This window comes from Lynx rufus, unplaced genomic scaffold (genome assembly GCF_022079265.1).
Source record: "Lynx rufus isolate CCGP_SWC_20201006 ecotype Redwood Valley unplaced genomic scaffold, mLynRuf1.p SCAF_24, whole genome shotgun sequence".
NCBI classification, from domain to species: domain Eukaryota; kingdom Metazoa; phylum Chordata; class Mammalia; order Carnivora; family Felidae; genus Lynx; species Lynx rufus.
In genome coordinates, this window is record NW_025814839.1 from 20,603,484 (window position 1) to 20,631,368 (window position 27,885).

The window sequence follows — 27,885 nt, forward strand, 5'->3', positions numbered from 1 at the left end:
TTCGAGCCCCAAGTCAGGCTCTGCGCTGACAGTGCGGAACCTGCTTGGGATTCTTTCTCTCTTCCTCTCTCTCTGCTCCTCCCCTGCTCATGCGTTCTGTCTCAAAATAAATAAATAAACTTTGACATATATATATATCACTATATACATGAATATACATCATTAATATACATCATGAATATACATGAATATATATCACTATATACATGAATACAAGAATTCTTCATGGAAAAGCAGGAGTACATTGCTTTCAAGAGCTTGGGTTGAAGAATTAAAAAGAAGTAACTCCCAATTCCATTTCATGGATGAGCTCCCAGGCTGAGAACGGAGAAAAGGATTTGCCTTGGTTTCCTCATCTGTAAACAGGATACATCCCAGAGACAGCCCCTCATAGTGAGGCTTGCGGGACCCAAGTCAGTAAAAATGCTCAGGGTGTAGCCACCCAGCATGGGGGGCCATCCCCTACCTCTACCCCCACTCTTTGGCAGGGGGCCCATTGCCACGAGGGAGCATGGAACTCTCCCAGACAGCCTGGCCTTGAAGCCCAGACCTGTGGGTGGCTCCCCCCGCCCCCCGCCCCAGCCGCAGGCATCTTGGCCCCTGTTCCAGTGGCTGCCCCATCTTGTGGTTCCTGCCCCCCCTCCTAGGCCTTGGCCGAGGATGAAAGTCTGAGAGGGAGGCTGGGAAGTGAGGGGACGTTGGGTGGGGGGGTGGAGGGGCAGCGGGCAGAGCTGGCCCCAGGCCAGCGTGATCTCCAGGCGGAGCTGAGTTCCGTGGGGCCTGGGTCCCTGGACCCCCCACACAGGGGGCAGGAACCCACGCTGTCACCACTACCTGGGGCCAGGGGGCCAGGCTGCAGGCTGACCCAGCTCAGCAGTTTCCCCCCCCAGCAGTACCATGTGTTCACCCTCCGTGACCTTGGGGAAGTCACCCATTCCGGCTGGGCCTCAGTCTCCCCGGTTGCAAAAGGAAGGAATTGGAAGATGTGACTTCTGGTGTCCCGTTTTTCTGAGTTTTTCTTGCTCTGTTTTGCCTTCTGTCTCTTCCCCTTCACCGTCCGTCTCCCCCACTGCTGCTCTGCATTTCTGTCTCCATCTCTCTCTGTGCCTCTCCACTTCTCCCAGCCAGTCACCCTGGTTCTCTCCCTCACCCTGGTTCCCCTATTTCCCCCTGTGCCCCAGCTTGCATCATGAGCCCTTGGCGGGACCATTTAGTCCCCCCAAATTGACTGGGGGTGCCTCTGTGCCAGTGCTGGGATCCAGCAGAGGACAAGAAGGGAGTGGGGTTCGGGGCTTCCCCAAGGAAGCTTCCAGATGGCAGTCGTGTTCCTGGCCACCAGCTCTGTCCCCGGGGTCAGCTTAGGGCGGGGAGGGGGCAGTGGGGGGACTTCTACAGGCAGGTCAGGGAAGAGTGGAGGAGGAATCTGGGCTCAATGTGGATAGAGGAACAGGACTCAGGCTTTGAAACTTCAACAGGCCTGAGCACAGCCTGACGTCTATACTGAGGGCAGAAAGTCAGGCCAGAGCCAAGATCAGATGGCAGGAGAATGAAGCACACAGGCCCCCGGGGCAGCCGGTTTGGGCCGGTTCCTGCCTCCGACCTCTCTTTCAGAGAGCTGGGCTCATCTGTGAAATGGGCATTGAAAGTACCAGATAAGCTGGGCTGCCCTGGGGCTTGACCAAGATGGCAGGAGTCGTGCTGTCGGTGGTGCGCTTAGTACACAGCAAACACTCAGTAGGCGGGGCTCTTGGCATCACACCCACATCTGCCTTTACAAAGCATTTTCGCACCTGCTATGCCCCCTGTCACCCAAGTATCCCACCACCCCCCCCTCCCGGGGCTCCTCTTTTCCCTGTCCCAGGACTGGCAGCCAGCGGGGACCCCATGGGCCCAGCACAGCTGGGTTTTTGGAGATAGGCCTCCCGGTAGGGGCCAGGCACGGGGGCGAGGCAAAGTGGCAGCTGGCCAGGGTTTCTGCTGTGCGAGCTGGGCTCACAATGGAAACTGCTGCTCTGCACAGTAACCTAGGCGAGGTCGGGGCCCCAGGGGCCGCCCCCAGCCCAGAGCCTGCTGAGCCAGCTCCAGCTTTGTGTCACAGGGCATGGGCCCTGGTGTCTGCCAGACTATAAAATGGGGGGTCGGCCCCCAGTCACCCACTGCACCAGTCCGCCCGTCTGCCTGCCTGTCCTTTAGCAGGAAGTAGCAGGTCCCCAGGTAAGAGGGGACCCGGCAGCTGCTGAGAGCCCAAGGGGAGGGGAGAGGAGAGGAGAGGAGAGGAGAGGAGAGGAGAGAGACAGAGGGAGGCAAAGAGAGCTGTAGCAGAAGAGAGAGAAAGGCGGAGTGAGAGAGAGAGGAGATAAAAATAAACAGAGAAGGACAGAGAGAAGGAGAGAGAGAGGGAGAGAGAGAGGGAGAGGGAGAGGGAGAGAGAGAGAGGGAGAGGGAGAGGGAGAGGGAGAGGGAGAACAGGAACATCTCCAGGAAGGAAGGACCCTGACTGCCAGCTCAGGGGAATGTTGATTCCCAGAGTGACATGGGGGTTGTGAGGGATGTAAGCAAGAGCCTGGAAGTCACAGATGTGGCCCAGATGTCTGGCCTGCCCAGAGTGGGCAGAGCACGGCAGAGAAACGACAACCCTCCTGGGGGAAGTGGGGGGAGGGTCTGCTTGTCCCAATTAGCTCTTTCTTACCCAAAGCCTTCAGGAACCAGCCAGGGACCAGAGGGCCTTAATCTGTACTGGCAGGGGGTCCTCAGATCCCCAGAAATTGTCTCCAAAATGAAAGGGGGGCAATCACAGGGCGTTCTTCAAACACTCAAAGGCGCCCGTGACCCCAAAGCACTGAGGAGCCACAGGCATTGACCAAAGCCCTCTCCAGCCAGCGCCTACGCAGCCGGAGAGGGCTTCATCTCAGAAGCCCCTACATACACTCGACCCACTCTCTCGGCTCCCTCCATTATGCCCCAGTCCGGGTCCGTGTCTGCACCCACACACCCTTGGCAGCCAATGCCAGAGGCAGCAGGTCAACCCGGGAAGAGGTCAAGAATCCGCAGGCATTCATTCCCAGAAACAGGTGTTGGTAGAGAAGGCCGTTGCCGCTGGGGACGGTGGGGTGGGCTCATCGGAATAAGGAAAGAGCAGAGCAGGTAATAACCAGGCGGCTGGGTCCATCTGCTTGAGGTGAGATTGGAGCCCTACCTCTTAGCAGCCCTATGTGCTGGGGCGGGTCACCTCCCCTCTCTGAGCTCAGAGGGGATGCCATGGCCCCCACTGAACCCACCGCACCGGCTCAGCGTTCATGATCACAGATGCTGGTGACGTGCCCGGGGTACCCCAAGGACCCCCAGATGGGACATCTTGTTATGAATCTGGGGAGGCGAACTGAATGGAACCAGCAGAGAAGCCTGATGAGCGGCGTGCCAGGCGGTGGGGGGGTGGGGGGGGCGCGGCAGGTGGCAGGAGGCCTGGGGGAAGGCCTACCAAGAAAGAGCGGTCCCCAGGCAGGGGACTTAGAATGAGAGAGAGCGAGTTCAGAGCAGAGAGGGCTGAGTTCAGAGAGGGCTGCGAACATCTTGGGGCCGGTTGGGGGGGAGGGGAATGCAAGGCTGGGACACAGCTTGAGGGCGCCATCCCTGAGTGACCCAGGCCAAAGGTTCCTTTGCAGAGGTTTGCAGGTGGGGACCATGTCTCAGGCTGTGAAGGCCTCAGCTACAGCGGCAGCGAACACAGGGCCTGATGGGAAGGGGAAAGGGGCCCCAGCGGCAGGACCGGCCCCCGGCCCCGGCCCCGCCCTGGCCCCCGCATCCGTGCCCACGACAAAAGCGGGGGACCTGCCTCTGGGCAGCTACAAGGTAAGCACTCCGGGGAGCAATGGCTGGGCTCCACCCCTGCATTTCCTCTCCCTCCTCCCCTCTCCCCTCCTCCCCTCTCCCCTCCTCTTTCCCTCCTCCTCCCCCCCCACCCCCCGCTGGTCCTGCCAGCCCCACCGGCTGTGCTGGGAGTTTTGAGAAAGGAAGGAGGGGCAGAGGTGGGCTGGTTTAGCAGCAGGAACCACCCGCCCCCTGGGAGGTACTCTAGGAGCTGCAGGTGGCCTCAGCCCCTCCGGAAAATTCTTCGAGGCACTGAGGTCTGAAAGGGCTTCCGTAGAGCTCAACATTTAGCCTCTCGGCTTGGGGTGGGTTTAGGTTTCAAACTGGGGTGCACAGAACTGGGTTCACGACGTGCTCTCTCATGTGGTCCGCGTGTGGCTGGCTTTTGTCATGCAGTTAGTTCTTTTTGATATTATTTTTTTAACGTTTTTATTCATCTTTGAGAGGAGAGAGAGACAGGGTGTGAAGGGGGGAGGGGCATAGAGAGGGAGACACAGAATGCGAAGCAGGCTCCAGGCTCTGAGCTGTCAGCACAGTTCCTGATGCGGGGCTCGAACTCACGAGCTGTGACATCATGACCTGAGCCGAAGTCAGACTCCTAACCGACTGAGCCACCCAGGTGCCCCTGCCTCCCTGCATTTTTATGCATTATGCCATGAAAAGAAATTCCTGTTTGTGTTTTACGTGTTGTTAACTTCTAGAATGATGCTGTATGCAATCATTTGGGTTTTTCTCTTTTCTTTCCACCCACTCCCACGAGATCCAGAATAGTCAGCCACATTGCTGTGTGTTGCTATGGGTCACTCATTTGGGCAGCTGGTGTGTCAGAGTGGGACCGTCACTCCTGAAGACCATTTGGGTGGCTGCTGGCTTTTCTCTGGTGACAAGTGTGGCCGGGTCGTTCTTGTCCGTGTCTCCTGAGGCCCACGTGCCAGAATTCCTCTGGGGAGGGCAAGTGGAGGCGTGCACATGCTGGGTCAAGGGTGTGTGCACCTCCTCCTTGTATAGCTGGGGAAACTGAGGCTCAGAGAAGGAGGACACTTGCCTCAGTTCAAGTGAACGGCGAGGTTTTCCCAGCTCGGGACAACAAAATGTTGGAGGCCCAGTGAAGGGAGGGATTAGCCCAAGTTCAGCGCAGAGGCCCCTACGCTGAGGCAGGTGAACTGGCAAGTGCTTTCTGAGCGTCAGCTCTGTGACAGGCGCTGAGGCTGAGGCTGCGGGTGCACAACCAGATCAACCCCACACCCTGCCCTGGAGGAGCCTTTGGTCTTTGGAGGTTGAATAAAGGGGGGAGGGGGTGCGCAGAGAGAAGCCAGGAAGCAAAGCAGCAGGGACCGTGTTGGTTGTGCTGATAATGGGTTAAGCACAGTGCAGGGTCACTCAACCAAGCCCGCATGGGGCAAGCGTATCAGGGAAGGCTTCCTGGAGGAGGTGACATCTGAGCCTAGAGCAGGACAGGGACCATGGATGAGCTCCAGGATGGGGACGTGTGTTGGAGAGGGCATTCCAGGCAGAAGGAACAGCACCGAGGCGGAAAGGAAGAGCCATCAATTCCTAAAGATGGTGCAGAGATGCTCAGTCCAGAAGTGTAAGGAAGGGAGGACAGGACAGTTTCACAGAATTTGGTTCGTGGCCCACTCTCCTATGATCCGTGTGGGTCTGCTCTTACTTATATAGTTACTTAATGAAGTTTTGACCTGGGGGGTGTACCACCCCCCTCACTCCGTACCCCTTTCCGCCCCCCACCCCCACCGGGGACGGGGGTTCCCTCCTGCAGCTGGTGGTCTTTGAGCAGGAGAACTTCCAGGGCCGGCGTGTGGAATTCTCTGGGGAGTGCTTGAACTTGGCGGACCGTGGCTTCGACCGAGTGCGCAGCCTCATTGTCACCTCGGGACCGTGAGTGTTGGCGGAGGGGGGGGGGAGGGCACTCCCAGGGCCACAGTAGAATAACAATAATGAAACACAGTAGCTGCCATTGCCTGGGCACCTGCTCCATGTTAGGGGAGACCCGGGTAATATTTCCAGGCCTTGTTTCAAACGCGAGGGGGCGGTATTATCCCCCTTCCCATTCTACAGATGAAGAAACTGAGGTTCAGAGAGATGATTTGATTAGCGTAAGGTCACACTCACAGTAAGTCACGATTCTGGGGGAGAAACGCTTTTTCTCTATAGAAGGAACGAACCCTGCTTCTCCCACTGCCTCCCTCCTGGGCCTCAGGCAGCCTCACGAGAAACAGTCAGCATCCACTGAGCACACAGTAGGTGCTGGACACCGACTGAGGGCTTTGCCTAGATGATTGCTTCATGAGGCATGGGCTGTTCTTTTTTTCTTTTTTTTAGTGTTTTATTTATTTTTGTGAGAGAGAAAGACAGCGCGAGTGGGGAAGGGGCAGAGAGAGAGGGAGATACGGAATCCGAGGCAGGCTCCGGGCTCGGACCTGTCAGCACGGAGCCCGACGCGGGGGGCTCAGACTCAGGAACCGAGAGATCATGCACGACCTGAGCCGGAGTCGGCCGCCCAACCGGCTGAGCACCCAGGCGCCCCAAGGCAGGCGCTTTTCTTATGCCCTTTTCACAGTCGGGGCAACCGAGGCTCAGAGGGGTTAGGTCCCTCGGCCAAAGTCACGCAGCGGTAAGTGGCAGCTCCTGGATTCAGCTCAGGTCAGTTTCATCCAGTGTTTTCATCACTTACTCCACTGCCTGCCCCTGGCTCTCCGGGCCTCTCTGGGCCTTAGTGACCCCCATGGAAAGCCTGGTGGATGCAGTGGCTATACCGGCTCCAGGCCCTGCTGAGGTCAGAGTGCAGGACAGGACCCACGTGGCTGCTTTGCCTCTTGTCCCACCAGCCCCCCATCCCCCAAGGGGTGTGGTCAGCCTGTATACCCAGCATCGTGGGACTGCAGTACAAAAGGGCAGAGATGGGCTTTGAGGCCAGTCGGGCCTGAGTCGAAGTCCCACCTCCCCCATTCACCTGTACCGTCTCCGAACCTCAGTTTTCTCATCTCTGAAATGGAGAGAGTAATGGTCCCCACTCCCCTCCATCGAATTATGCTGAAGCCTAAAAGAGATAAGGCAGACCGGCACTTCGTGCCTGCCCAAACATAGCGGGTGACAGTGACGACTGCTTCCCCTCCCCGTTGCCCTGTGAGTGTAGCGAAATTCAGCGAAGGAGGTGCACTTCTACCTCCTGCCCCACCCCCACCCCTGGTGTGGTCAACACGGCCTCAGCCCCACCCTCAGACCCAAAGCCCAGCTGGGAACAGAAGCTACGGATGTGGCCAATTTGGGTTTTCGGGCTTTTTTTGGTGACAGTGACTCAAACCCAGAGTATTTCTCCTCCAACAAAGATGCAGCTGGTCTTCGGTGTGCGCTCTGGGGCTGTGCCCGACGGGGAGAGGAGAGGGGCTGTGGTCCAGCGTCCTGAGTCTGTGTCAGGACCGGCAGGGCGGTGGGAAAGGCGGAGGTAGAGGGTGAGGCGGGCGGGGGAAGGAGAGGAGGGGTGTGCCCTCAGCACAGGGGTGGGGAGAGAGGGGCATGCCTGCCTGAAACCTAGGAGCCTTCACCCTGACACCAGACACCATGCCGGGACCTTAGACGGTGACTGGGCCCCTCTGAGCCTCAGTTTCCATATCTGTAACTTAATATCCCTGCCCTACTTGTCTCCTTGCTTGTAAGGCTCCAGTGAGCCACAGGAGATGAGAAAAGATTGAAACAAATATATACGAGTCCTCATTCTAATAACAGGTCCTCACTGGGTATTATGACTCCCAGAGCGGTGACAGGGAGAGTTTGCGGGCACAAAGTCTTTCCTGATCTCAGAGAATCCCTGAGGTCCAGCGCCTGAGGTACAGGCGGGCAGGGTGGCAAGTTACATCAGAATCTGTCTTTCCATCAGCTCAGACCTCCAGCAGCTTTGTTCTTTCTTTAATCATAAAAGATAGTATTTGTTGAGATTTCTCTGCGCTGGACTTGGTCCGTGCATTCGTTTTTTGACCCTCACAGGTAGATGCAATCTCTCCTCTCCTCTCCTGGGGCTTAATGAGTTTGAGTGATTTGCCTGAAGTCACGCAGCAGATAAATGATAAATTGGGATTAGAACTTAGGTCAGTTTCCAGAGTCTATGCTCTTAATTACTACAGGCACCATCTTCCAAGGCTCCCTCCCCATCCACCCAACCATCCATTCATCATCCGCCTATCTATCCATTTATCCATCCACCTGTAGATCAGCCCGTCCATCCAACCATCCATCCATCCACCCATCCATCCATCCATCCAACCATCCATCCATCCATCCATCCATCCATCCATCCACCCTTTTCTCATCTCCTATTCCCCTCCGTTCTAGGACCATAACTGCATCTTTAATTCTGTCACTCCAGGGGGCATTGGCTCATTCCCCAGACAAGGACCTGAGGCTCCAGGGGCTCATAGTGTTTCAGTCCATGGTGGTAGCCCATCCCCTACATGCCCCACCCCGTCTCCTTCTGAGGAAGATCCCAGAGAGGTGATACCGATGTCAGTGTCCCCTCTTGTTCCCTGAGACGCCCTGAACACATACAGAGCAAAGGTCAAGGGGTCCCTTAGCCTCAACTTTCCCATCTATGAAATGGGTCCCTTAGCCTCAACTTTTTCATCAACCGCCCCCAGAACCAGGGGGTCCCTTCAACACAAGCGCACTTCCCATCCTTAATCAGGAGACACTGGCAAAGCCAGGAAAAGCCCTGTGTGACTTCCGGCTTGTAATCCTTTCTTGGAGAGGACTGAACATCTTCCAATGCACTGTCACACTGAATTGTCAGAGGGGTCTGAGAAGGCGATGCTCCTACCACTGCCCCCATACCAATTACTGGGTGTCTTCCATATTCCAGACCAGTCCTCATCCAGCGTGTGATCTGGGCCCCTGTATCAGCGTGCCCCTTGCCCCTGTGCTCCCAAGACTTTGATTTGTTTAGTATATTTCGTTTCAAACGACCCTTTCGAACACAATTCAATATCTGTCTAAAGAGCCTTGACATCCGTTTCACACATGGAAAGCTAGTATCACTCGCTGTAAGTGAAAGGTGAAGAGTCAACACGATGGACATAAAGAAGGGCTGTTACACCGTTTGCTTGCTCAAGGCTCTGGGTGGATGGCTGTTCTCTCCTTACCACAGAGAGAGAGAGAGAGAGAGAGAGACTAGTGAGTGTCAAAGGTTCGTCAGCACCCAACAGAGACTTTCCCCTGGCTGTAATCAGGTTTCAAGGGAAATGTCTTCTTATGTCTTACTTTACTTCAGGGTCTGGTAGCGCTTAAGTTGTGTGTGAATCCCACAACTGGGGAAACATTTTGCTCACATAATGACACACACTGTCTCATTGAATCCTCCACCAGCCTCCAGAAAATAGGCATGGTAGAGGGAGAAACCAAGGCTCAGAGAGGTAAAGCCACTTGCCCATGGTCACACAGCCTGTAAGTGACATAGCCTAGGCTCAAACCCAAGAGCTTCTGCTAACGGTCTCTCTCCTTCTTGCCTTTGCCCCTCCCGGCCCTCGTCATTCTGTCCATCCCTCCCACATCCAGCTGGGTCGCCTTTGAGCAGTCCAACTTCCGGGGGGAGATGTTCGTCCTGGAGAAGGGCGAGTACCCGCGCTGGGACACGTGGTCGAGCAGCTACCGCAGCGACAGGCTCATGTCCTTCCGGCCTATCAAGATGGTGAGTGGCTCCTGAGCCCGTCCTGGGGGACCAGTGGGGAGGCAGGAGCAAAGGTCAGGTCTGATGGCAAGCTAGGCAATGGGGGACGAGCAAGGGAAAGAAGGAGGAAAGGCAGGCAGGGAGGGACGATGACCAAGGGCACTGGGCCCTGACGCTCATGGATTTATAAGGTGTTCCTGGTGTGCCCAGCCCCCGCTAGGAGCCCTGGACCAATGAGACATACGAAACACGGTTTTTCCTTCCCTGCCGCTTTAGAGAGGAGACTCACTACCTTAGTTGTTGGAACGAGAGACTCCAGTGTCTCCCTTGCTTCTCTTTGTGGACTGTTTCTCATCCCTGACTGCACGTTAGACCCTCCTAAGAAGTTCTGACAATCCCCGTGCCTGTTCAAAACCTCCAAGGGGCAGGTCCAAGCCTGTGTGGTAGCTGAGAGGAGGGATGTCGTAGAAGGACACCTTGAACTTCACGATGATAGGACAACATACTGAAGTAGCTCCTTTATACTATTTAGCTGAGCTAAATAGCATCACTTAAGGAAGACTCAAAGCCGAGATCGCTGGTGCGATCCCCAAGAAAGGCAGTTTTTCCAGAGTAGTGCTGGTTGCGATGCTGGAACCAGCCGTGCGTTCCGTCACCGGTGTCGATCTCCAAGGGTCACCAGCTTCTGCCTCCATGATGGGAGTTTTCCCGAAGAACTTCTACGAATGTCCGTGATGCCAGCTGCTTTGGCATCGCCCCAACGTATTTCTCAGAACTGGCAGCTGACTTATCAGGCTGTAATGGGCCCCTGGTAAGAATTCATAGATGTATCTCTCAACCAATGGTCCTTAAAAGGCAATCAATGTCAACAAAGCTTGTTTGGAGGCTTGGCCGGCCAGGGCATCTCTCGTAGCTTCTAGAGCTTTGCTGCCCAATACCTTAAGGAGTAGCCACCTGTGGCTGTTGAGTGCTTAACTCTTGACTAGTCTGAATGGAGGTGTGCTCTCAGTGTAACGTACACAAACCAGGGTTTGACCACGTGGTACAAAAATAAAAATAAGAATATAACGATCGCATTACTATTGCTATACTGTTTGCATGTCGAAATTCTAATAGGTTGGACGTATTTGCTTAACTATATAGTCTATTACTAGGGGGAAAAAGAAATCCCAGTGCCTGCACCCCACCCCAGATCCATTGCATCCGAATCTCTGCGGCCGGGTCACGGGCACTGATATCTTTCTCATGCTCACCAGGTAGGAGGTGTTGCCGGGGCTGAGAACACCAGACCCCTCTCCCCTCTCTATCTCGGCCACTGTCCTCGCGCGGGCCACCATGGTCTCTTCCTTGGGCAGCTCCCGCTCCCTCCCCGCCCGGTTCCCTGGCTCCTTCCCAGCCCACACTCCTGGGACATTAGATGGGTGTCCAACCTGACCTACCTCCCACTTACCATCATGCATTCAACCACTATCGGTTGACCTCTGTCCGCCAGGCTCCGTTGCAGGCTCCGGGTGCACAACTCTTCACGGGACAGGCCAGGCCCCTGCCCTCACAAGAGGCCGCTACTGAAAACCCAGTCACAGAAATCAATCTGTAATCCGTAATCTGTAATCACGTGGCACGCACCCCGGGCTAGGAGAGCAGGAGAGGTTAGTGGGGCTCTGCTGTGGGCGGTGGCAGCCGGCCAGGGGTGGTCGAGGAAGCCAGCTCCCGGGAGGCTGAGGACCCAGTCAGCCACAAGAGACCTGACGGGCTTTTCCGCTGCAAAGGGGGTGCCGAATTCCCTGAAGCAAGGATGAACTGGGAGCCCAGGAACTATAAAAGAGTTGGCGTGGCGGGACGGAGGGGAGAAGGGTGCAGGCTGGGCTGGGAGGAATGAACTGCGTCTCCGAGAGCCTCTGCCTCTCGCTGGCTGGGCGACGCCGGCTCTGCATCCCTGGCTGTAACGATAACCGTGACGGATACAGGGTTTGGTAAGCGCTTAATCGTATGCGAGGCGCGGTGTGGAGAGTGCTGTGTGAATTACTGCGTGTAACCCGCATGACAGCTCCATGAAACACAGGCCGTTATAGCTTCTTTTCACAGCTGAGGAGGGCCCTCCCAGGCCGGACAGTGGCAGCCCCGGGCAAGGCCCATGGCAGCCCGAGCAGACTCAGCTGTCTCTCTGTCCACACCCAGGGGGCCCCTCTATGTTACTTCTCTTCGCCCCGCTCACACTTCACATGCCTGACCCGGTCTCTCCTTCCCTAGGACTCCCAGGAGCACAAGATCTGCCTGTTTGAAGGTGCCAACTTCAAGGGCAACACCATGGAGATCCAGGAGGACGATGTGCCCAGTCTCTGGGTCTATGGCTTCTGTGACCGCGTGGGCAGCGTGAGGGTCTCCAGTGGAACGTAAGCATCTCTCCTGCCAGGCCCGTGGCTTCTGCCTTAAGCACGGAACTCAAAGGCAGTCCCCCTTCTAGAATATAACATCGGGTGCGTAGGAAGGCCACACGGCCCCTCCCCGGTGCTGGGGGCTGGGATTGCACCCACAGAGCATTATTCCCCTGGAGAGTGGACTCATACTCTGATGAATTACATGTCAGTGTGAACAAACCTAGCAATTGCTTGGTTAGCTGTGAATCCCACAGCTAACAGGTAGCGGTGCTGGGATCTGAACGAAAGTATTGCTGATATCAGACTGTGCGTTCGCAACCACTACATGTAAATTCACTTACATACCTAGGAAGCCACTATTTGAAAGGAGGCTCCTCTTTCTTCTGTGCCTCATCGCTAACCAGTCCCCAAAACCTATTCTCATCCCTTCGATCCTGTTGTGTGAGCCCCACGTCACCACCATCGGTGGGATGTGCACTGATCTCCCTACCACCCAAGCACACGAAGTACTTTAGGTACATTTTTCCACGTGGCCCCCTAATAGCTTTCCAGAAGGGGAAACTGAGGTCTTTTACAGAGGTGGAGTTACTGGCCAAAGCCAATAGGAAGCCCCAAGAAGGGGCAAAGCCAGGACAGAGGAGCCGCGCCCGCTTCCTGTGACCAAAGCGCATGAGGGATGGAGAACAGATTGGAGGGATGGGGGGAGCTGGTCCCGGCAGGGTGCCAGGCAGTGAGGCTGACCATCTCCACCCTGTCCTCCTTACTTCCCTTCCAGCTGGGTCGGCTATCAATATCCCGGCTACCGCGGGTACCAGTACCTCCTGGAGCCAGGCGAATTCCGGCACTGGAACGAGTGGGGGGCCTTCCAGCCGCAGATGCAGGCCGTGCGTCGCCTGCGTGACAGGCAGTGGCATCGTGAGGGCTGCTTCCCGGTCCTTGCCGCCGAGCCCCCCAAGTGAAGCCATCCACACTCTGCTCTTCTCCCTTGCCCCGCCCCTCCCCCAGACCCGGTTTGCCCATCTTTCCCGTGCAAATAAAAGTTCCTAAAGCCAAATTGTCTCCTGGGTCTGTGCATAAATGTGAGGTTTGGGGTCCCCCATCATTGCCGGCATGTGACTTCCTCTGTCTTGATAATTACATATACTCGTAATAAACACAACAGGCAAAAGTTCATGACACACGTTCTCTTCAGATCTCTTTTGCACTACTCTAAGTGGCTGGGAGCATAATTATTCCCATTTAACAGGTGAGGAAACTGAGGCTCAGAGAGGGAAAAATGACTTGCCCAAGGTCACACAGCCAAAAATTTGAACCCAGGCCCTCTGACTGCTGAGCTCTTAACAAATCTGTGCTTTCCAACTCTGCCCCTTCGTGCACGCTGCTGATTTCTTGCCTTCTCTGCTCGACACCTGTCTTGTTATTTACTTAATATTTTGATTTAAACAGACTTCCTATTTTGCGCTCAGAGGCACTGATTTGTAAATGAAGCTTTATTGCACCACGGGAAGTGGCGAATCAGCATCATATGCCATAGATAGAAAGCAATCGTGTAAATATACTTTTTAAGAAGGCCAAGTATCAGACATAGCCCCGCTCGAGCTTTGATAAAATGGGTGATTACCAAGTGTTGCGGAGAGAGATGGGAGACACACGCCACACAGAGTTTTTTCTCCCTGATATAATCGAAGAAGATTGAAGAGAGCCTTATTTTCTTGTATCCGGTGCAGGGTTACTTAATCCCGGGTCCAAGTTCATCCCTGCTCTTTGAAAACCCGTGCCAGGCCATATTGACTCCCATAGCCACAGTTATTATGGATTGATGTTATTAACCTTTAATCCATGCGGGAGGGTGGGCGGGGGGGGGTGTGGCCACGGCGGAGGGGATGTTTGAGGGGACCTCGAGGGGTGGGACAGGAGCCTGCTTGGTGGGGAAGAAGAACGATGACATTCCAGGCAGAGCAAACAGCAAGGCCTTACTACCATCCCACATGGCACCTTTGTACAAATGATAAAATGATACCTCTTCCTCAAGACACCTGACTGCCATCTGCCAGAATTTCTTGGCCTACATCTGCGACGCCCGAAGTGTGAATGCAATACCTTTGCACAGTGCCCAACTTACACAGCTGTACTTGGCAGGCCTGGGGCACCATGGGAAAGGCACAGAGGTTGAGAGAGCTTGCGGTGGGCCCAAGCAAAGCTTATTGACATGAGAGCACTAGCTTGGTGGCTGTGTGGGCAGAAGCGGGGAGGGAGAGGGGGGTGGGTGGGTGGGTGGAAAGAAGTTGCTGAATGTGGCAGGAGATGAAGCTGGAAAGAAGAAGGGTGGGGCCTCCTGAAACCCCACTCTGTGGTTTTGCTGAGCTTCAAAGTTGAGGCACCACCTGACTCCGAAGGTCTTTGCCCTCTGAGGCGTGCCCTCCCACTCCCTCCCATCCTCAGTCTCCCCGCCTCCACCCTCTAATGTGACCAGCATCTTCTATTAGAAGACAGGCTCTCTTGTCTTGGACTAGAAGATTCCGGGGCAGGAATCTGTAGATGCGGGTGTTTGCCCTGTCTCACTGCTAGAAGCTGCAGTGTTGGGCAAAATGCTTCCATTCCCTGGGACTCATTCTGCCCGTCCCTACGAGGGCAGCTCGACTGTTGGAGCAGGCCCGAGACTCTGACGCTGGCATTCCATGGTTCCCAACTCCCACGATTCTCCAAGATTCTGTAGTTTATCTCCGAACAGCCGTGACTCTCTGATTCCCAAGCCAAGCCACACAGATTGCCGTCCTCGGTTCCTAAGGTCCGTGGGTGAAGCTCCGACACTCTACTCGGTAGAGTCACAAGAGCCGGCTGTGAGACCTCGCGGACAGCAAGACGCGCGCGATTCGGCGAGAAAGAGAAAGAAAGAGAAACACGCTCCCCATTGAGATATGACCCAAGCTGCTCTCTGATCGCTCAGAACTTGTATTTCACGCTTCTTGAGAGAACTATTTTGGGCGGAACAGGTGTTTTGTTTTGTTTTGTTTTCCGTGCGCCAATCCCGTGAGTCCTGCAAAAGGCGAACGTAACAGAAATCCACTGGTTTAAGGAGTGACAAAGCTGACGCGTGTTCGTAATCTAGATTTTCCAGACTGCTGTAACTCAGAGGTGTCGAAGCCCTGATTTTCTCACAGGTGCTCTACGAAAACAGGGTGCGTGGTAGCCGTGCGGTGACGCGAGCTGACGCTCGGCAAAGCCAAGCAAATAGGCAAAAACGAGGCAGGCAGCGTCCCAGTAATTTATTTTATGCCTCACTTGCCGCTGTGTCCGTATATTATCTAGCTTTTGTTAACAAGCTCCTGAATCAACACACCACGTGATAAAAAGCCAGAACAAACGCAAAGGACGAGTGAGCCCAAGACAAGGCCACGTAAAAAGGCGGGGACGGAGGGTGACATTTAAGAGTGACCGACCTGTTGTTTCTGCCGTGGGTCCTACTTCCAACGAAACGTGAGCTTTTCGCCACCTGAAACAGAATTTCAGAGCTGAAAGAGAAGTCACTTTTTTTTTTTTTTTGCCTCGAAATGGAAACTTAGAGCGTTCGACTTTATCAGGTGCTCACCAGAAGCACTGATGATGGGCACCATGCTGGAGGCCACCAGTGGAGCTGGACCTGGTCATGTGGCTGTCGTGCCCACAGCTTTTTGGGGGGGGGGCTTCCCGGGGCCAGTTTGGACTCTGTGGGAGTTTGGCCCTAAATGCTGGCTTCCAGACGCAGTGCACGCTGGGATGTCATCCTGTTTCACTATTAGATCCCAGCTCATGAATCTCTGAGTCACAGGCCTTTGGGAAGACAAAGCGCCTTGGTTATGGAACGCTATCTCCCGTCCACAGCAACAGGAGGCAAACCACGATCTTTGGGGCATCAGGGCACGGACACAAAATCAGCAGCGTGTGTGGGTGTGAGGGGCGGGGTGAGGGGTGAAAGGGCCACCTAGGGCTGTGATCCCTTGCGTGCCGGCACCCGATGCTGATGGACACACAGCAACTGAGTTTTGGGAAAGGTTCGTTGTGCCAGGGTGTCCCAAGGAGCTTCCAGAGAGGTGAGCATCTCTTTAGAGCCTCGTTGCCATGACAGCCAGTCACCTGGATCCGATCCCTAAGATCAGAGTGTTTTATGAAGCTTGGGTACCGAGCTAGGAGTGCACCGTCAGCGCAAAGCCTAGAACTCAAGAACTATGAGATCGTGACCTGAGCCGAAGTGGGATGCTTAACCGACAGAGCCACCCAGGCGCCCCTGGAATCAATGTGTTTTACGCCACATTTATTCTTCCTGCTTCTGAAAAGTATTGGCTGAGGGCCTCCTAAGTGCCAGGCTTCATCTAGGTGCTGGGGAAACAGGTGGAGAGAGAAGACAGGAGAGGCCCCCTGCCTGGTTGGTCATGGATTGGAGGAGCAGACGGGAGGAGAGCTGTCATTTGGTTTCAAAGCCACATCAAATTCCTGGGCTGCCAGTGTCCGTCTCATCAGGATCTCCTGGGGGTCAGGTAGGCTTCCTCAAGGAGGGACAGCTAGCTTGAGATTCGAAGGGGTTCACCAAGTTGGAGGACCAAGAGGAGAAGGTCCAACCTAGAAACCAGAAGATCATCTGGTCCCCTTCTTCAGCCCCGCAACTGAGATCTGCCAATCCTGTCTTCCAGATATCTCCGGAGCCCGAACATCCCCTCCCTGCCTCTGGTCCCACCCTGGGTTGGCCACCTCCCCTGGAGTATTTCAACGGCCTTCAACCTGCCTCCCCTGCCTGTCCTCCTCCACAGAGCAGTCAGAGGACCTCTGCGGAAAGCAAAATCAACCATGTCCTTCCCCTGCGGAACACCTTCCTGTCTTTCCAGTGCTGCCGGGTGAGGTCCTGACTCCTTCCCACATTCAGCAAAGCCCTGCAACATCCAGCCCCTGCAGACCCCTCTGATCTCCTGTCTCCCCCCCCCCCCACATCTGGTCCACTGCATTTCACGCAAGCCTGCATCTGGAAAGTGCTTCCTGCTGGACCTTTGTACCTGCTGGTCTCTGTGGTTGGCACACTCTTCCGTAGACCTTTACCCATGTTTCAGGCCTCAGTGTAAACACTCCTGGTCCTCCCTGCCGGGGCCAGGTTAATCCCCTCTGTCCTTCCCAATTAGAGGTGCCCACTGTATCATGACTGCATATTGAAGGGTCTGGTTTCCCAAGTGGATGCAGGGTCCTTGTCCTCCTGTTAACTGCTGAATCCCAGTGCCCGAAACAGGGCGCTCAGGAAATGCTGTCGCTGGCCAGAATGTTATTAAACAGATGGTCCCCATTCAGATCTCTTCCCTTGATCTCCAGTTCTCTGCCCACAAAGGGGGCGTTATAAAACACCCAGCAGAGTTACTATGCAGCTAATCACACAAATCCTCTAATATGTGCACGAGAAACACTATATGATATCGTTCTTAAATAACAGTCAGCTTCACGGAGACAGGGGATTTCATATCGTCAGTCCCAATACTTTCTACATGGTAGGCACTATTTATAGGACACGCGAATGAATTAATGAAGAGCTATGAATGAACACATGGGCAAATTACCTCTTTTCTGTAGGCCTTGGTGCTGTTATCTGTAAGATGGGGGTGACAATACACCTATCACAGGATATTAAAAGTGTACATATGTAAATGTAGATGGAGTGTTTAGATAAAGGCCTCGCACTTAGTATATATATGTATGTGTGTGTGTTTGCCGTGATGGCTGTAACTATTACAGAAATGTAGTTTATTATTTATTTATTTTTTAATGTTTATTTATTTTTGAGAGGCAGACAGAGAGACAGATAGTGAGCGGGGGAGGGGCAGAGGGAGAGGGAGACACAGACTCCGAAGCAGGCTCCAGGCTCTAAGCGTCAGCTCAGAGCCCGACACAGGGCTCAAACCCGTGAGCTGTGAGATCATGACCTGAGCTGAAGTGGGATTGCTTAACCAACTGAGCCATGCCGGCGCCCCAACAGAAATTCATTTTAAATAGGCCGTATATACAGACGGTTAAAAACAACAACAACAAAGAACAAAGGTCCACAATGAAAGGTAAGCCGCATCCCTTCCTTCCCTTTCCTTCAGTGAGTATGCATATAATGCAGAGATAGATCTGTTACACACCCATTTTACAGATGAAGAAACAGGCACAGAGAGGTTAAATATCTTAGATGGAGCTGAGTCCCACCAGCCTAGAGTTTTATTTTACTCATCTACACCAGGGTTTCTCAACCTCAGCACAGCTGACATCTTAGGCTGGGGGTGGGTGGGTTGGGGACGGGGCTGCCCCGTGTTATTGCAGAATGTTTAGCAGCGCCTCAGGCCTCTACCCACCAGACACCAGTACAACACCCCCATCCCCCAGTTGTGACAACCAAAAATGTCTTCAGATATTGTCAAATGTCCTTGCGGTGGGGGCAGGGCAAAGTCGCCCCCTTCTTGAGAACCCCTGACGCCTATGAATATGCATGATAGCCCCTCTCTCTTTTTTCCTTGTGTCACACACACCGGAGCATAAGTGCCCTCTGTTCAGGGCGTAGTCTTCTCTCACACCACTTCTCTGCGACCATTCCACCCCGTTGCTTACAGACAGAAGGGTACGCCTCTGAAACAGATCTGTCCTGGCAGGAAGAGTGGTGAGCTGCCCGTCCTGGGGGGTAAGCCAGCACGCAGACAAGGACTTCCGGGGCGGGGTCGGCTCCCGGGGCCGCCCCGCCCCACCGCGCGGTTCGGAGGCGGACCGCAGGGGCGGTGAGCGGCCGTGGGCGGGGCCGCGCCCCGTCCCCGCCCCCACGCAACGTCACGGCGCCGCGGCCCCGCCCCCGCGCGCGGGTGCCTCCCCCTCCCCCGGCCGGGGTGGCTGGCCAGCCCAGAGTCGCTGGGCGCGCGGGGTCGCCTCGCCGCGCCTCGGCACGGTAGGTGGCCCTGGGGCGGCGCGTGGGGCCCCGGGTCGCAGCCGCCGGCAGGGGGCCGCCTGCGGGTCGGCCTCGGGCTCCGGGGAGCCCTCGGCCCGGGCGGCTTCTTCCCGGGCCCGGCGCGGCTGCTGGGGCTCCGGGGCTGGGAGCTGGGCGGGAGGCGGCGCGCGCGGCCGGTTCGAGGATCCGCAGGCGCCGGGCGCCCAGAGCGATGTCCGCGGGGTGCGGTAGAGCCTCGGCCCCCGGCCCGCGCTTCCCGCCTCGGACCCAGCGCCCGGGCGGCGCTCGGCGTCCGTGTGTGTGTGTGTGTGTGTGTGTGTGTGTGTGTGTGTGTTGGGGGTGGGGGGAAAGCGGCGTGTGACCGCCGTCGGGGTCCCCGACCCCTCCTCGCCTTGCGGGGACCCCCGGGCGGGCGCGTGGAAGTTAACTTGCAACGCCGTGCAGTTGCGAGGTGTGTCCAGAGTGGAGGCGTCGGGGGGCGGAAATCGTTGGCTGGGGAGGGCGCCGCCGAGAGCTTGGGGTCCGCGGAGCCCTCGTGAACTTGAGGGTCCCCCGCGAAATTCGGCCAGAAGACCCCAACCCCCGGCAACCTCCCCCTCGCAGTGTGAGCTGGAGGCGAGGTGCCAGATAAAGCTGGGACTGGGAGTGGCCGCGAGGGAAGAGGGGCTTGGTCACCGAGGCTGGACCTGGCAGAGTCGTTATTATTAAATGTGGGACAGAGGTCAGGTCTGGCTTTCCCACTCAAACGCACATCCCCTCGGGAGGAAGGGTGGGAGCCATCCGATGGAGTGCAGTTGTTACAAGGCACTGTGCTTGTCACTTGGGGAAACTGAGGCTCAGAAAGGCATGTGCCCACGGCCCTAGTAACCTACTAGGGCCCCCAGGTAGGACGTGGCAGAGCTGAAACCTACCCTCAGGCCTCCTGACTTCATGTGTCATGTCGGGATGTTGGGGAGGGGAGCTGGCAAACTCCTACTCATCCTTCAGAAGCTTCAGGCAGCACCCCATCCTGGGGTGCCTAGCAGTCCCCAGGGATTGGGGGGGGGTTCCTGTTTTGAAACCCACTGAGGTAACTTGCTCTTTCCTTCACTTACCAACCTCCTTGTAGGTCTGTGTCCCGTACTGGGCTGTGCACACCTCTCCCTACACCCCATCTCTTCCTTCAGCTAGGTGGCCTGATGGTTAGGCCAGGCCTCTGGAGTTAGGCAGATCTCAGTGTGACTCATCCTGGTTTAGTAGTGAGGTAGCCTGCTCGAGTCATTCTTCCTTATCCAGCCTCAGTTTCCATGACTGTGAAATTGGGTTTTTTGAGTCATTCGTGAACCATTTTTACCCTACTGAATCCTAATTGTATTATTGTATTATTTACCCAGTGTATGTGCTTATATCACTGTTCTTCCAAATCGCATATGACCTCTTTACAGCAGCTTTACTGAGATACAATTCAGATTTTAAAGCATTCAGTTCACTGGTTTTGAGGATATTCGCAGAGATGTGCAACCACAACTACTACCTAATTTTAGAACATTTTCATCACCCAAAAAGAAACCTTGGACCCATCGGCAATCACCGCTCAATCCCTCCTTCCCCAGCCCCTGGCAACCACTCATCTGTTTTCCGTCTCTGGATTTCCCTGTGCTGGACATTTTATGCAAATTTTATGTAAATGCAGTCACGCACAACGTGGCCTTTTGTGACTGGTGCTTTTCACTTAGAATGAGCCGAGTTTCGCCCATGTGGTAGCATGTAGGGGTTCTGTGTTCCTTTTTTTTTTTTTTTTTTAATTTTTTTGCTATTTCATGACTCTGTTTTTAAGTTTTTAATTCCAATATAGTTAACGTGCAGTGTCTTACTAGTTTCAGGTGTAGTATTTGATCACCTTTTAAGGGCTGAATACTATTCCACTGTGGATATACTCTGTTTCCACTTGGCAGCTAATGGACGTTTGCTTTCTGTCCACTTTTTGGGTGTCGTGAATAATGCTGCTGTGAACATTTGTGTACAAGTCTGTGCAGGCACATGATGTTTTCAGTGCTCTTGGGTATATTCCGAGGAGTGGAATTGCTGGGTTGCACGGTAATTCTATGTTTAACCTTTTGAAGAAGGGCCAGTTTTCCAAAGCAGCTGCCCCATTTTACAGTCCCACAGGCAGCCGATGAAGGTGTGGATAATCTGGACTAAATACAGTCTCCGAAGCCGTCCTAATCTTTGAAATCACTGGCTTTGATGTGCTCATTATAAATTATATTCCAATACGCATGGAATTAAATGCCTCATTAGCAGAATGAGGAGTGTTCTGTGGGTCACGAGGAACAGCTCCGGGACCATCAGGAAACCGGTAACGAAGCCCAGCCAGCGCTTAGCCGAGGTATGTGTGCGTTTACATCGCTTCTGTGATAGTGACATAACTTGCTGAAGGCATCCTGCTGGGCCCTGTGTGGGACCGGGGGCAGTGGGGAGCCCGGGGGCTCACGGTACCCACCCCAGACCTGGGGCTGCCTATTAGGAACCTGCACACAGTGGAAAGAACTGCTCAGACCTTCCCACCCCAGGCCAACAGGGCATCCCGTCACAGCAAAGACCCACAGAGGCCGGGGGAAGGCTTGTCCCTCAATTGAGAAAGGGAGTCTGGTCCTGCCCGTGCTCCCCCCCAGCCGGCCCCCCATGCTCATTCTGAAGGTGCCCTCCCCTGGTGGCCATGTGAGGTGGGCCATCTGAGTGGCCTCAGTGAGCCACTCCGTACTTTAAGAGATGCTCCCCGCCAGGCCTGCGACCGGCAGTCCTGAGTAGGGCAGTCGCCCTACTGGTGCCTCTCGGGACGCACAGACATCCCGTCCCTTCTCTTGGCCTTGCCCCCGTGCCTGGGACCCCCACCTCTTCCCTCACGCTCTCTGGCTTCTGTGAGGTGAAGCTGCCCAGGTCAGAGTATGACGTTTTCATGGAGGAACCAAGTTTCTCGAAGGTGATCAGGTCTTCCTGATGTTCTTAAACCTGTCGTCTGCTGGCTCTGGAACTGAAGCCAGCATTCATCTGTGCGTTCTGGGCTCCCAACAAGCAGCCTTGTCCTACCCGGGCATCTGCTGTTTGGGAGGGCCATTGCGATGGGCCTCTGGCCACTGTATCCAGCCCCAGCCCCAGCCCCTCCTGCCTTTATTCACTTGTGCATACTTCCCTCTCCTCGCCCTTTTAAAATCAAGCATTCCTGCATAGCCTGGGGAAACATGGGCCTAGGCATGCATGGGCCTCAGTGTATCCTGCTGGGCAGTGGGTGTAGACAACTTAGATGTAGTGCCACCTTGGGACTGGTAAAGCCATCCACGTGTGTTATCGACGTGACTTTGTGAATCGATTTGCAGTGAGAGAGGTGGGTCAGAAGTGGCTGGTGTGAATGATCTGAAAGCTCGGGTATGGCCCAGCTGGCTCTGGTTTGCCACGTGGCACTGCAGAAACCTGTCTGGGTAACAGCGGCTCCTGGCCTCCCCACCTGCCACCTGTTCCTGCCATCTGCAAGGTCCCCTTGCCCTCTGCAGCCACATGCTCACCCTGTCTGGGGCCGCTCAGGAGTCAGTTTTGAGATCCTGCCCCCTCCCATGCCCCTTGTCTGGTCTCCTCCACCCTGGGTTGTGGCCTGAGGAGGATTCGTGGGAATGATTCCTTGAGAACAGCCCAAGAGCTGGGCCAAGCCCTCGAAATCCTAGGGGAGCACTGTCGAGGGAAGTGCCCATATGCCCAGGGGAGCGTCTGGGGCTGCTGCCTCGGGAGGAGTTTCATGTAATCCTGTGTGCTCAGCTGGTGGGAGGCAAGGCAGGGCAGCAGTCCCGTCTGCCAAGTGCATTCTTGCATCAACCAGACTTTCGACCAGGCTCCGGTGGCCAGCAGGCAGGCCGAGCGGTAGCACGCATGATGGAGGGCTCGGGCTTGCGTTAGAATCTGGTTAGTTCACTTCGTGGCTGCACGTCTGGGTTTACTGGCTGCCTTCCCCATGCTTCAGCTTCCTTGTCTGCAGAATAGAGGTGCAGCGAGGACCTACCTCCTGGTTTGGACCAGAGGAGACCGGCGGGGGGCCGGAGGGGGGGCGTAAAGTGCATACCTTGGTACAAGGCAAAATGTGAGGGCTCAGGGTCAGACAGGCTGGAGTCTGGAGCATGTCCCTTTGGACGCCTCAGCTTCCCCATCTGTCAAAAAGCAATAATTATAACTGATACCAGTAGAGCTCACCAGGCACGAGGCACTTTATGTGCGTCAATCGGATTTGATTCTCCCACTGGCTATATGAAATGGACAAGCCAAGGGGCGCCTAGGTGGCTCAGTTGGTTGAGCATCTGACTCTTGATTTTGGTTCAGGTCACGATCCAGGGTCATGAGATCAAGCCCCATGCCCCTGTGCACATGCATATGTGTGTGCTCTCTCTCTCTCTCAAGTAAAAAAAAAAAAAATTGAAATTAAAAAAAAAAAAGGACAAGCTGAGGCACAGAGAGGTGAACTAATTTGGATAAGATCCCTCAGCTAGGAAGTGGGAGAGACAGGATTTTAATCCTGAGTCTGTACTCTTAATTATCATCTCCACTTTAAAAAAAAATTTTTTTTTAATGTTTATTTATTTTTGAGACAGAGAGACAGAGACACAGAGCATGAATGTGTGAGGGGTAGAGAGAGAGAGGGAGACACAGAATCCAAAGCAGGCTCCAGGCTCCGAGCTGTCAGCACAGAGCCCGACACGGGGCTTGAACCCACAGACCATAAGATCCCGACCTGAGCCAAAGTTGGACGCTCAACCGACTGAGCCACCCAGGTGTCCCTCATCTTCACTTTCAATTACCATCTTACCCCCTCCTGATACCCTATCTTAATGCCCAACACATAGAAAACACTAAGAAGATATCAGTTATTATTACTGTATTATATATATTGTTACAAATTACTATGTATTATTATCTAAGTTTTTAAATTTATTTTTGAGAGAGCACGTGCTCCCATGAGAGTAGGGGAGGGCTAGAGAGAATCCCCAGCAGGCTCTGCACTGTCATCACAGAGCCCCATGTGGGGCTTGAACTCACAAACTGTGAGATCATGACCTGAGCCAAAATCAAGAGTCAGACACTTAACCGACCGAGACACCCAGGTGCCCCTACAAATTATTAGGTGTTACTAATACGTATTCATCCCTTTTCCTGCCCATTTGTCCACGCTCCGTCCTGGATGGCAGAACACACAGGGCTCTTGGCTTGTGTAGCCCAGATTCCTACCCCCCAACCCTCACCCCCACCCCCACTCCCTCCCATTCCCCACGGTCTCTGGAGCAGTTGGGGCTGGGTAGAGGCCTGGAGCCATCTGAGCCCCAGCTTTGCTTCCCAGGTCACTCTGTGACATTGAGTAAGGTGTTTCCCCCCCCGAGACTCCGTTTCCCCAGCTGTGAAATGGGCAGATGGGGCTGTAACATGCTGGCAGTCGATGCCTGTGACCCACAGGATGGTTTTTGTGTGGCTCCCATGGTGATTCATTTTACATGGAGCCAACATTCAAATATTTTTAGAGAATAATCCAATCTCCCCACTTCTTTTGGGACTTCAGGAGCTTGGGCCAAACCGGAGTGGCCTGAAGCTCCCCCTTAAATGTCCTGGGCTCTCCTGGTCGTCATGGTGCCCACCATTCTGCATCATCACACACGTGACCTGTCTGGCCCCAAGGGCCCTCTGGCCCGGTGTGGGTCTTCGGGGCTCTGAAGACACCACGGGCCTGCCTGGGTGTCACTTGAACAAGCAGTTCCCATTGCTTTACAAGCAAAAATGTTAAACCACTTGTGCCCGTGTTTTTCAAGAGTCCTTCCAGCCCTGTTTTTCTAGCACATTGGAGGTTATCCGAGGCCTCCTGTTCTGCCACTGTAGGCCTCAAGGCTCTTAACACGTGGGAGCGTGTCCTCATTCCCCACACCCTGCGGTGGGGGGGCGGGGGGGGGCGGGAAAGCCCTTGTCTGTGGGTCCCAGGGTCCCACCTTACTGGTTGGGGTTCTCACAGAACCCACGGTGAGATATTTGAGGCCAGCTGAGGTCCCTGTGCTGTGAGCACTGGCGAGCGTATTTCTGCCTGTGTCCCAGCACGTCTACACCACCTGAGTGGCTCGGGGAACACCGTCCCCTACCCTTTCTCCGTCCTCACAGGGTGTCAGGGAAGCATTTGTTATTGATGATTCCATTTCCTGGAAACCGAGGCTCAGGATGGTCGAGTCACTTTCCCGAGGTCACACAGGCCTGATGGGACAGCATTGGGGTTTGAACCCAGACCTGCCCAACTCCAGAGGCCGCCCATGGGAGTCTTTCATCCATCCCATCACTGCACAGATTTCCGCTGAGTGACGCCCCCCCCCCCCACCCCACGCATCTGCAGTCACTGCGTCCCTAGCAACTGGCACTGAGCCTGGGTCATTAGAAGCACTCAGTAACTTCCTGGGAAGTAGGGACGCGTGGCAGTTTCTCAGCTAGATGCTAGGGTGCAGGATTTAAGAAGTCCCTGGGTGCCCGGAGTTTACCCTCTGGTGGAGGCATCAGACAAGATAAAAAGTAAATCACATCTCCCACCTGAGGTGCCTACCTAGAAAGTTGGCAAACGACAGCCCCTGGGCCCAGTCCAGCCCCCGGTGTGTTTTTGTAAATAAAGTTTTGTGGGAATACAACCACACTCATTCACTTACATTTCCTCTATGGCTGCCTCCGTGCTACCAGGGCAGAGTTTGGTGGTTCCGACAGAGACCCATGTGGTCCACAGAATTGAAAATATTTATTATCAGGCCCTTTGCAGAAAGTCTGGCAAGCCCTGAGCTACTCATCTCTTGGGTCCCTGTAAGTTGTGATATTTTGTAGTTTGGTGGCTGTAAGGTGATAGCAAAAATAATGATTGCCGTTAACATTTGAGTGCCTACTGAGTACTTAGCTATTCACATGTATGTTTCTTAGCTCAACTCTTATCATAAGGGACTCTAGTACCTTCATTTTATAGGAGAGGAAATTGAGGCTTATAGGAAATTGACGCTCGGTCACTGGCCCGGAGTGTGTGGTCCAGGGAGTAGGTAAGGCCCACTGGAGCCAGGTCGTCTCATTTTTGTTTTGCGGGAGCTCCTGCCTCAAACTCACGGAGCTCAGAGGAGGTTTCATTTTGATTTTGACTGTCCATGGCTATTAGGGTACCTCCACATCTTGTCCCTTCTCCCATTTAGTCGACAAATAGGGGGCCATCAGGACGGGGGTGGGGTGTGGGGGGAGAATGGCCAACCCTGTGAATTCCAGAGGAGGAGGCAGCAGGCCAGAGAGGCCACACAGGCAGCTAAGTACTTTGGGGGATGGGAGGCAGCCAGGGAAGGCTTCCTGGAGGAGGGGGGGGTACAAATTGTGCCAGTAGGAGTTAGCTGGGTAGAGGAGGGCAGGAAATGTGTTTCCACGGGGAGAGAACCACAGGTGCAAAAATTCAGAGGTGTGAGACCGTGTGGCCTGGTAGGCCTGACAGAGTTCGTGGTCTAGCCCTTCCGGATGTTCGTAGGTGCCTATTGGGGTGGAGTGGGGGGTTACCACTGGAGTTCTGCAGGGGTAGAGCCACCACACAACTGTGGCTCCTGGCTCGCGAGGTCGGTGGTTCAATGCCGGACTCTTGATCTCAGCTCAGGTCATGATCTCACGGTTTGGGGGTTTGAGCCCCAGCATCGATCTTCTGCACTGATGGTGTAGAGCCTGCTTGGATTCTCTCTTCCCTCTCTCCCCCGTGCCCGCGCGTGCGCGCTCGCGCCCCACTCAATAAATAAAAAAAAAAGGAGTGGAGTTACACCAGCAGCCAATGGCACCCTGGAGAACCTGGGTTCCCCCCGGAGAATGAGAGTTTTCCTCTCCACGTTTCCCTCTGTCTGCCCTTTGCTGACTTCCAGAAAGAGTCTCCGCGGGGTGCTAACTTAGTTTCTCTCCAGGCTCCTGTTGTTTAACGCTGAGCACACCCCCTGCTGGCCTCCCCAGGCTGGCCTCCCTGGGCGGAGGCGGAACGATTATTGCTCGCTGTGCATTTATTTTGGCAGCTTCTTTTTAATTAGGGCATGTTTTTCGTTGAAGCCGGTGGGTTCTAGTTCCCTTTGAAAATGTTCTAACAGCATTGAGCTCGTTGAACAAAAATATGAAACAGGTGAGAGTAATGCGCAGGGTGGTCTCCAGCAGGTGGGAATTGGGGCAGCCCGACCGGGGGGGGGGGGGGGGGGCGCTAGGCTAGCAAGTGACCTTGCCCTTAAAGTTCTCCGTGAAGCCCCCGGAGCCTTGACTGAGGGGTGGGGAAGGACTCCATTAGTTAACGGGGGTGGGGGGCACGCTCTAGGAGCTGAGGTTCCGGTTCCAGCCTGTTACCGCCCCCCCCCCCCCCATCTCGCTCCTTCTCTCTGCGCGTCTGTCTGGGTCTCTATTTTTGTCTCTCCCTGTCTCCTTCCCATCCCTGTTCTCCCTCTGTTCAGATCTCCCCCTGACTGTGTCTCCCCCTTCGCTGTCTCTCTCTGTCTCTGGCTGGCTGGCTCTTTCCCATCTGTCTGTCTTCTCCCTCCCCCACCGGCACTACTTCCCCCTCCACACGCGCACCCGCCTCCCCCAGCCCTTCCTTTTTCTCATTAGAAACTCCCTGCCCCACTTCCTTTGGCTGTGAGTGACATCCTGCCCCAGAACCTTCGGAACCGAACCATCCCGGAGCCCGGGGGACTCAGCGACCACCCTTCTGGAGGCGTGGGAGGTGGTGGTGGTGTGCCACTTCCCCGCCCGGGTGTGGACAGGTGTGGAGGCCCAGGGAGGTCAGGAACCGGGCAGAGGCAGCCCAGCACTGGGTGGGCGGGGATTCTGAGCCCGCCCCCTACAGCAGCCCCGCCTCTGGGGCACCTAGTGCAGTGGCGGGGTGAGGGGGGGGGGGCTGGGCAGGCCCTGAGACTGTGGGGGAGGGAGAGGAAGAGGAAGCCCCGAGTTGGCAGCGAGGGGGTGGAGTGCGGCTCTGGGTTTGCTTTGGTGTGGGGGCTTAGCAGAGCGCTGTC

General features: G+C 55.1%; 2 protein-coding genes across 5 annotated transcripts in view; both read left to right on the plus strand.

The window, feature by feature from the left end:
* The first annotated feature begins 3,663 nt into the window (after positions 1 to 3,663).
* Positions 3,664 to 12,973, plus strand: CRYBB1 (crystallin beta B1). Of its 2 annotated transcripts, none has more exons than XM_047088132.1 (5): positions 3,664 to 3,849; positions 5,645 to 5,763; positions 9,430 to 9,562; positions 11,792 to 11,934; positions 12,695 to 12,973. In XM_047088132.1, exons 1-5 carry the CDS (start codon positions 3,682 to 3,684, stop codon positions 12,876 to 12,878), a joined length of 747 nt encoding a protein of 248 aa, XP_046944088.1. In that variant the 5' UTR covers positions 3,664 to 3,681; the 3' UTR covers positions 12,879 to 12,973. The 2 variants fall into 2 exon arrangements, with proteins under 2 accessions (XP_046944088.1, XP_046944087.1); XM_047088131.1 differs by lacking the exon at positions 3,664 to 3,849 and adding an exon at positions 5,272 to 5,520.
* A 5,795-nt stretch (positions 12,974 to 18,768) lies between these two features.
* TPST2 (tyrosylprotein sulfotransferase 2) overlaps positions 18,769 to 27,885 on the plus strand; it is a 53,092-nt gene continuing 43,975 nt past the window's right edge. Inside the window, exons 1-2 of one of the 3 annotated variants that reach the window (XM_047087909.1) lie at positions 18,769 to 18,847; positions 20,988 to 21,215. The gene's annotated coding sequence lies outside the window, so the exon portion shown is untranslated. Of the gene's footprint in view, positions 18,848 to 20,987; positions 21,216 to 27,514; positions 27,634 to 27,885 lie in introns of those variants that run through there. The other 2 variants (XM_047087911.1, XM_047087910.1) reach the window with 2 other exon arrangements.

Bases quoted from the DNA above. Each gene is read 5' to 3' on its own strand.
- CRYBB1 (XM_047088131.1), top strand. From the start codon at position 5,335: ATGAGCTCCAGGATGGGGACGTGTGTTGGAGAGGGCATTCCAGGCAGA. The intron at 5,764-9,429 runs GTGAGTGTTGGC...TCCCACATCCAG, and splicing joins CTCATTGTCACCTCGGGACC to CTGGGTCGCCTTTGAGCAGT. The intron at 11,935-12,694 runs GTAAGCATCTCT...CTTCCCTTCCAG, and splicing joins GTGAGGGTCTCCAGTGGAAC to CTGGGTCGGCTATCAATATC.